Raw genomic sequence first — 9,455 nt, forward strand, 5'->3', positions numbered from 1 at the left:
ATTTAAAGCTATCCATAACAATGTAAGTTACATTGACTGTTGTGTCTCACAGCTTTGTAGTGATTGTAACGCTGGTATGCATGTCTGGTTTCTGTCACTCACAGCCTGCCTTCGGAGACATACTCGCTTTTGACCGTGGCTGTCGCTGCGTACCGCCCATCTATACCCACTTTGCTATTTATGTGGGCGACAGAAACCTTCCTCATAAAAATCCTGGGGAAGACATATTTCATCATGCAGGCAAGTGTGTGAAAATGGAAGTACACAACTTACACTAACAGTCAGTTGAAGGATGGGGAATGTTTGACCAGCAATGCTAGAAAACCTCAAAACAACAACGTGAATGTGTCAAATCAAATGGTTTTGAGTTGTTAAAAGGCTTCATTTTTAATTCACACACTCAGTTTGTAGCCAACAGCTCCCATCTGCTTCAGGTTTGCTGCTAAGCTTAAGGTCTAATCTGTTGACGTTTGAGAGCATGTGAATCATAGGTCTTCTTATGGCATAAGTCTAAATAAGATCATTTAATGAGGAGGAAGACAGCAGAAGTTGTGTGTTAATTTCATGCTGTTTATTCTCACATCCGTGACAGGTTCTGTAAAAGCTGCGCCTGTTGGCAACTGTGTTTTCGGTAGACGCAACAATGGCCAGGAATTCCAGATAGACAACTCTGACCCACCAAACTTCACACTAAATGAAACAGCTATAATTAACCGAATCAATGAGAAGCATAGAAATTGTGGAATCTACACACCGTGGGGAAACAACTGTGAACACCTTGTGACATATGTACGCTATGGAGAGTCCAGTTCAAAACAGGTATGTGACTGATTTAGAAGGGGCTCCACTTTGTTCTAAATCTGACTAAGCTTTACCAGAACAGGAAAACTACTTTGCACTTGCTCAAATATGTGAAAACTGTAACATTTAGAAGAGTACAAGACAACACTTGAGAGTGATACATGAAACATATGTAGAGAAATGTACATGTGAGAAATACACGTAGTTCTTTTGTTTACTTAGAGCATTTTTAGCTCATTTAAACTTGCTTACCACACTATGAACATGTCATCATGAATATAGATGTCTGGATAGTAATGCACCAAGATGATACTGTTGGACTGTTCTAGAAAAGTGGTATTGCCTTGTGTAGTATGTAGCTTGGTAGTAGGCCAGAACTCGCCTCTATTTTTATATATATTCTTGTTTTTGTTACAGAGAGGAACGATTGTTCGAGCAGTCTGCCAAGCCGTTAATCAATGTGCTAAGTACTGTCCTCTTCTCCCAGGTGTGCCAATCTGAGACCTTCTCTCACATAAATGCAGGTCTTACTTAAAATAAAAGAAAGAAAGAAAGACTTGTCTGTGTTTTATGTTTCTGTTAGTAAATCAGAACATGATTAAAATCCCAGACTTCAAAGGTAAAAGCAGTTAAGACGACAGTTTTCTGTCTGCATGACATGAAACTAAACAAGCTGATCAGGAAAGCTGGTTCTGTGCTGGGGATAACTCTGGAACCACTGGAGCTGATTGTTCAAAAAAGAATGCTGCACAAGATGATGAAGATGATGGAGGATTCTTCTCACCCTCTCCACAACACAGTGAAGAATCAACAGAGTGTGTTTAGTGGGAGGCTGCGTCAGCTTCGCTGTCGAACGGAGAGATACAGGAATTCCTTCCTGCCAACAGCCATCACCTTAAAAAACAAATTTGACTGACTGAATGATTGTTTTTGTTTTGTGGAATGTATGTTATATTGATTAAAAAAAAAAAGTGAGCTTTTACAAGATTGAATTTCCCTTCTGGGATAAATAAAGTATTTTTCATTTCATTATGCATTAGAGTGTCTTAAAACATACAGTACACATTTAGCTAAAGTAGAAAAGCAGCTGTGAAATGAACTTTAGGTGTCGATTGTAATTCACAAGCATTCTGATATTTAAAAAAAAAATCAATTTCAAAGAAATCAAATACTTACAAATGACTCACTGGAATGTGGGAATGTTTGATCTTTTCCTTGATAAAATGATGCAACGTATTTTCAAGGACAATGTTTTGGCCAAAAACCAACAAAGTAAACTGCTTCTGACATTAAAAAAAATAAATGCAAAAATATCCAGACGATTTGTTCATTGATTATTTGAGGCCTTGTGATCCAAAGCAGTCAAATCATGATATAAAACACTGGTCTACACCCATTTTGGTGTCAAAGTTTTTTGAGCTGATTTTGAACATTTGCAATGTGCTGAATCCAAATATTACATTGGTTTTACTCAATGAGGTCAAAATTAAGATTTGTCACCACATGCACTTTTTTTACATTTCTGTGGACATGTGCAGGTATCTATGCTTTGTATCATACAAAATGATTTTTCTATTTCCTGATATGAACAAATCCTGAAACCTTTACAAGTTGATACTATAAATATTTGCAGGTGAATTAAATTTAGATAGAAAGTTTCCCCCCTGGTTTAAGAACAACACATTAGAGTCAGATGATTTTATCAAGGTGAACACAACCAGATGGTGTGATCATCATTTTAGTTGTAGTTTAAAAACCTTGGGTGCAACATGAGCATCAAAATGCACTACCTGTTCTCGCATATTGAATGGTTTCCTGAGAATCTCGGATCAGTGAGTAATGAACAAGGGGAGAGAATCCATCAGGACATAAAAGAGATGGAGACCAGGTATCAGGGATGCTGGGATGCAGTCATGATGGCTGATTACTGCTGGACTCTGAAGAGAGATAAACCTGGTGCTGGTTGTTCCAAGAAGCACAAGTTCAAGCCCTGAATTTTGAGCAATGCTGATGAAACATACAATTTGCTTGTATTTACCTTTACAAATGTTTATGCTCATCAACTTTTGGATCATTTAGGTTATGAAAAGGATTAGAAAATGAAATTTTTCTTCTAAAATCTGATTTCATGTGAGAAATACTAAAATCAATCGCTGATGTCAAAAGACGTAATCGATTGAGTGGCAAAATCGATTTTTGGCATAAAAACCTGACCTGATAGAGAAAAGCAGATGTCATTTTTGGATTCAGCGTTGCAAAGATGTCCTAAATCAGTTAAAAAATCCTAGACACCTTCAAAAAAGTATTGTTTTGTAATCCAGTGTAGTCATATGACTGTCACCCACTCTGACAGTGTAAACTGAAAAGAAAATGTAAAACTATTGCGCTAATATCAGTCTTGTATAACAAGTGAACGCAATATTTTACTTTGGCCCCTTAAATAAAAAGCTGAAAGTCTGTGCTTCACTCACATCTTGATGGCTTCATTGTGTGGATGTCCAGAGGCAAAGTAGCAAAAACGATGTCACTGTGCAAAGTGTAAGTATATTTTTATTAGAAAAAAAATCTAATTCATTCCTTTGAGCTGGTGACCTTTACTTAAGAACCAGTGAAAATCAAATATTAAAGGTTACCACGGTGAAAGTGTAACCGTGCATGATTCTAACATATTAAAGGAATGTGTTTTTATGTAGGTACTTCAAAAGGTTCTCTGCCTCACCCAGAAACAAGAGGCGTAGCTGCCATTTTTACTGCATACAGACCAAAAAAACTCAAATATTCAAAAGAATAAAACCTTCATCTGGAGGGGACAGTGAAGCCTGAACATCGGTGGACCAATTAAATCAAAGTTAAAGGAGATGATACTGAAAAATAACACAAGAACAATCTTTCTCTTGTGATGTTTTCTGATGAGGCTGAGAACGTTTTAAAGTGTTCTTACATATTGTGTGCTTACACATTTAGCAATAGGGGGTCTCAGTAATGAATCTTGTACCTGCTCTGACGCATAATTACAGCCAAAGTGTTCTGACATGTATGAGTCAGATCAGATAACAGCCTTTTCATACTGGTTTGGTGGCCAGGACGGTATCATGTTTTCCCACAAGTATTTCATTGCAGGACATGGTCGAAATAAACAGCTACATACACATTTAGCACCAAAACCCTATGATACTCTCCCCTTTTCTAAAATGACATTCTGAAAGTGAGCAGGAGGGCTTCAGTGCACCAACATCAGCCTGTAGTAGGTTCAAAACCGCCTGCATTAACGCACACAGACACTCTTGACTCTGTCTGCAGTTTCAAACAGCTTACACAACAGACAGCACACAGGTTTCAAAGAGTAATATTTATTGTATTAACCACCGTCATGCTGTATCCTGAATAATACATATTTAACATTGGAAAACCAGAATATTAAAAAGAATACTGAAGCTAATTTAACAAATCATGTCACGAAGCATCCAGAGGGCAAATCTAAAGCCTTGGAGAAGACGTGAGGGAACAGCAGGAGAACAAGTCTTGTGACCAGTTTGCAGAAGGGAGGCAGCGTTGGAATGCATTACAAGTGAAGTCGATGTGAAAGCATAAAAAAGCTCTGTTGTCTTGACAATAAATAACAGCAGCGACTCAGGAGCTGTGTGAGCTACAGGTCAGGTGATGGGAGAACAGTTTTCCAGAAGATGGAAGTCACATGAGTTTGACTGTATGACTGGGTTTGTATGAGCGTTACTCATCGTGTTTGGGCGCCACAACCAGCTGCTGGGAGACTCATCAGTCTTTAGGGTTACAATAATAGACACTGAACCACATACAATGAATGAGTTCACTTCTGAAAATTTTAACCATCTCTTGTGGTATTTAAGGGTAACAATGTTATATCATGGGTTTAATTAAACGGCAACAAATTAACTAGCAGTTAAAAACTGTGAAATGTAGTGATGCTTGTGTCTCTTTCTTGTTGACTGAGTGGAGAAGAACAAGCTACATCTGATCAAAAACCTCCCACCACAGTGCAGTCTCCTTCTTCTTCTTCTTCATCATCGGAAGCCTGTGTGTGTGTGCTGACAGTAACTACTCCACAGGTCGGATTCCTTTGGCCTCCTCCATCTTCCTCAGAGTCTCGTCCCATTGGGTGAACTGCTTGGATAGCAGGAACATCTGCCAATCAGAAGTCAGATGTCAGTGGGGGTGGAGCTTCGTCCTAGCAGCAATTTATGTTATTAAAAGACCAGTAGAAGGGATTCAGAGGAGTCTATTTGCAAAAAATGGAACGCAGTTTTCATAATTCCATTTTTATTGTGAATGAGCTCTTTATATCTGCAGTCATCCTCAGATGTATTCCTACCCTTCCATTAAAAAAAAGACAAAATTCACAAAAGTCACTTAAATGACTAGAAGCTGAAAAAAGTCATAATAAATAAAATTTGCTGAATTATAATTTAGTGAAATGAGACATTGCTTTTGAATTGTGGTTGAAAAGAATAATTTAAAAAAAAACTGTGCCAGACAAATTAGAGCACTTTGCTGATGAGCAGTGAAATCAGAACACCTGTCAACAGGTGCAGAAGTCTGACTGAGAGTTACAGGAAACACTGGATTGCAGTGATTGGCTCAAAGGGTTGTTCAGCTAAATATTAGTCTACGGGTCCCATCATGCTTGTTTTTTAATATTTCTGTTGAACCACAATTCAAAAGCAATTTTCATTCAATTTGTATTTATTATTACTTTTGTCAATTTCAACTTATTTCAGTGACAGCTGTTTTTTTAATGGGAGGGTATGAATATATGTGAGGACATAGGGGGTGTGACCTCTTGCACAGAGCTCATCATATTGTGCTGCCATGTTTCTACTGCCGCCCACAATGAATAAACCAAACCCAGAGAGGACATTTCACAGTTTTAATTTGAAGTGGCAGCCACTACATTCTTCACAGTGCTCATAAAGGGAGGGCTATTCAATAGGTTGCAATCTGCCACCAAATCATTAGATGAAACTTGATTCCTGCACAATGGTTCTCTAAGAGGTTCGTAACACACCGCAGGGAATCTAGAGGTCTCTCTGATTCCCTACAGTGGCTGGCAGATCCAAACTTAAGCACCAGTTAACTAGACAGATGATTCAGATAATCACAGAACTGTTTTGTTAATTGATTGTTTATATACAACTGTTCCGTCTTTTTCATTCAAGAAATAAGAAGGTACAACATGTAACATAAGTATTTCTATTGCTGTTTAACAGTTAACATATTTGTGTTAATTTTTTTATTAACTGAAATTAAAACAGAAAGAAATCGGCTTATAAAAGCAGAAGTGTACCATCTTGTTGTATTCCTCAAAAAGCTTTTTCACTTCCAATGACTGAGTCTCAGTTTGGTCCTGTAAAACAAACAACATCTAATAAACACAAGCAAACAAGAGAGACGCAAAGAGATGTTGAAAGACGAAGTAAAGAGTCTACCTGCTCTTTGATGTGAATCTGTGAAAGACGCTGCAACTTGGTGGCGTGTTCAGGCACATCTGTACAAACACACATGACAAAACCTTAGCGATCACAGACCTGATTGGGTATAGAGGGTGGAAATTCAGAACAGGGACTAAAGCAGGTACTGGAACTGGAGAAAAACAAACACACTGACCCAATGTGTGATGTCCAATTAACATAGGACAAAAAAACACTGGCTATCGAACAGATAACTGGGTAAGCACGAGTTTCTTCCTCCTTTGCTGTCAAGGTTAAAAATGACAGAGCAGAAGTTGCTTTGGCCTTGATTTGGATGTGTCATGCAAGGTTAAATTTACCTCTGATGTAGGTGCTGTCCAATAGTGGCTGCAGGCTGCTCACTTGCTCCAGCAGAACCGCCTGAGAAAGCAAGAAGTCTTCCTCTGTGCAGAATGACACACAAAATAAGACGTAAATACAACACTCAAATTTCTGTGTGTCATATTAACTATTAGAATTTTAAATAAAATGTGTCTTCATATAAAGAAAGAGATCCATTTGATTGCATTTGTAAATAATGGTATTTTGCATGTCATTTATTTCCTGCTTCTTACCAGCCAGGATGAACTCCAGCTTCATGGCATCAGGTACGGTGATGTGGTCGGTAAACTGGGGGTCCAGGTACTTGACAAGGTCCTCAACTACATCACAGCAACAATGAAAATGATAGAACGAAACCCAACAGACACAGTCTAAAATCTAACAACCACAAATTCCTGCAAGCACTGCTGTGTCTTACTGACATCTCATCATCATCACAGCGTCACAGGACTTTGGGCGTCTTATGTCAGCATTTTGATGTTTCTAATTTTTAGTAGCCTCATTAAATGACATTAGTTTATGAAAATATTGGTGACGCCTTAAGGTTAAGGCACTGAGCACAAAACAAAAAGAAAAAAAGTAAAATTTCACGATACGATGCAAAAACAAAAGTGTAATGTAAAGAAGGATTCTTTTGAAGTAACGTGAAAAATCTATACATAAAAAACGAATGTCATGACAAGCCTGTAAGTGTAAGGGCTAATACAGTAATGTGTGACTCACTCTTCTTGTGCAGGATCTTTACTCGTTCTCTCTTGTTGGCTGTGTTGGTCAGACCTGCCTGAATCCTTGCCAAAGACTCTGCACACTGCAGGACAAAAGAAATGAATTAGACTTAATGATAGCAATCAACAAGGGTAGACAAAAGTCGTTAAACTAGATAGCATTACTTAGTCTGAGCAGCCTTTTTCTGCAATATGTGGTACTATGCCTAACAAGGAGCACAAACACATAAGCTCCAGCTTAAATGAAGCAGGCAGGTGCCTACACAGCAGAAGGGCCTTTGTAACTGGTGCACTCTCTTCTCTGATTTGCTATGTTGTCATGTTTTTGAGGACTGGGGGTTTATTTCCCTTTTCAGTTTGCAGACCAAACTACGAAATTTACTTTTGCATAATTGCAAACTACTTTTATGGTCTCCTTCTTTGCACAACGGGAATGAGACTCTGTTTCCTTCAATTACAAAAATATATCAAAACATTTCTTGTCAAGATAAAAAACACTACATAAGTAGGGTGCCATGACATTTTCTCTACTGTTGGAAATACAAGACCAGCACACAAACCAGTTTCAATGTCTCTTTGTAAGTTACAGCATGTCATGTGCTTTTCACAACACATGATCCTCTGATGAGACACTCCTCTTGATGGCGCTATCTTGTTTTAGTCAACTTTTTATACAGTTAATCACTTCTTTCTTCTGTTTATGCTGATTTAAACGTGCAATGTCTAAGAGCTTGGTGTGGTGCTTTCAAATCCTCATACTTGAGAGGATAAAGCAATTCTGTGTGAAAAAAAAATAGCAACTGATTTTTTGTATATTATTTAGTCAAATAGTCAATCAGTAAGTAATTATTGTATCACTATTTTACCTTCTATTTTGCTTAAACACCGTGAAAACGCTGAACAGTCTACTCTTTTGCCCAAACAGCACATCTACACACATTTAAGACATGGATCATTTCCACATGGGGTAATAATAAACATTAACAGAACATTTATCACAAAAGCTCTAATTATGTTTTGCTAAATAACAACAAAAAAAGTCATAAAAAAACAGCAACTTCAATGAGAAAATAATAGTACATTTCTGTAAACAGTCTCAGATCCTGAAATAGGTATGTCATTTACTTATGGGTCAGAAGCATCCAGGCAACGCACATTCTGTAATCAAGTTATCTAAAGTAATAACAATAAGAGTAAATGCAGTGTGGGTCAGACGCCCTGCACAACGTGTCAGAAAATGCAGCCTGGACAATTTGAGCATTGCATGGATCCAAACAGCGATTTCTTCTTGCAGCTGAATAATTGCTCAGCCCTGCTGCAGAGTAATGCTTTCACACATTTGTGGTACCGACTAAATAAACTGACACTAGCCCCAAAGAATGCATTTACCCGTTTAATTATCTGAGACTTTGATATTATTAATTTCTTTTTACTCATAAATACTCCTAAAACACAAAAATGGCCTCTTAACCACATATTGCAATAAAATTAGCCGCTAACAACCAGCTGCTTTCAATACCTATATATATGTAAACATCTCTTTACATTTAAGCTAGGTTAAAGCTAAAAAGCTAACCAAATTAACAGCTAAACGAATAACTGGCACATGAGCTGGAAAATAAATATACTGCAGTTTTTATTGACCAGCGGCTGTCACAATTACTGCACAAACTTGTTCTAAAAACCAAGAATACAGTTGCTTTGTATGAAATATAAGGGCGTTCACTCACAGCTAGTGACAGAGCTATCGTTAGCTCTGCTAGGCTAATAACGAGCTAGCTTTTTCACTAACCACCACTTATATAAACAGACATTATTAAGGACGAACCTTGACAGGTTTTCCACTTTTATTTCTTCTTTCGCCGTGTATACGACTCTCCAGCGCCTGAAGACGCATTTCCAAGTTATCCGTCTCCAATTTTTTATCCATTCTTGAAGCTACTGACGGACACCACTGGACAGAACCCAAACACCAGAAATATACGTACGTAATAAGTGTACGTAGAGGCGGCGCACATTGATGACGTGTGCACGACCGGTTGAAGTTTCAATTCAGGTTTACGGGAAAATTCATTGCCTGTTCAATTTTGTAACAAATTAGACG

General features: G+C 37.9%; 1 protein-coding gene and 1 long non-coding RNA gene across 2 annotated transcripts; one reads left to right on the forward strand and one right to left on the reverse strand.

The window, feature by feature from the left end:
- Positions 1-719: 719 nt before the first annotated feature.
- On the forward strand, positions 720-1,357 carry LOC103373223 (uncharacterized). Its single transcript, XR_521046.1, has 2 exons — positions 720-819; positions 1,219-1,357. It is a non-coding gene; the product is annotated as an uncharacterized LOC103373223 (long non-coding RNA).
- Positions 1,358-4,131: 2,774 nt separating this feature from the next.
- dctn3 (dynactin 3 (p22)) lies at positions 4,132-9,346 on the reverse strand. Its single transcript, XM_008303069.1, has 7 exons — positions 9,180-9,346; positions 7,350-7,434; positions 6,860-6,946; positions 6,605-6,688; positions 6,264-6,322; positions 6,122-6,181; positions 4,132-4,962 (listed from the first exon to the last, which is right to left on the reverse strand). The coding sequence occupies exons 1-7, from the start codon at positions 9,279-9,281 to the stop codon at positions 4,876-4,878; spliced, it is 564 nt and encodes a 187-aa protein (XP_008301291.1). The 5' UTR covers positions 9,282-9,346; the 3' UTR covers positions 4,132-4,875.
- Positions 9,347-9,455: the final 109 nt, after the last annotated feature.

Source organism: Stegastes partitus, unplaced genomic scaffold (assembly GCF_000690725.1).
Source record: "Stegastes partitus isolate 25-593 unplaced genomic scaffold, Stegastes_partitus-1.0.2 Scaffold1930, whole genome shotgun sequence".
In the NCBI taxonomy this organism is placed as follows: domain Eukaryota; kingdom Metazoa; phylum Chordata; class Actinopteri; family Pomacentridae; genus Stegastes; species Stegastes partitus.

What these genes read in the sequence shown, in the direction of transcription:
- dctn3 (XM_008303069.1), bottom strand. Translation starts at nt 9,281, where the DNA reads ATGGATAAAAAATTGGAGACGGATAACTTGGAAATGCGTCTTCAGGCG. An exon ending in GGACAGCACCTACATCAGAG is followed by an intron (nt 6,323 to 6,604) that starts GTAAATTTAACC and finishes GTGTTTGTACAG; the next exon opens with ATGTGCCTGAACACGCCACC. An exon ending in AGATTCACATCAAAGAGCAG is followed by an intron (nt 6,182 to 6,263) that starts GTAGACTCTTTA and finishes TTTGTTTTACAG; the next exon opens with GACCAAACTGAGACTCAGTC.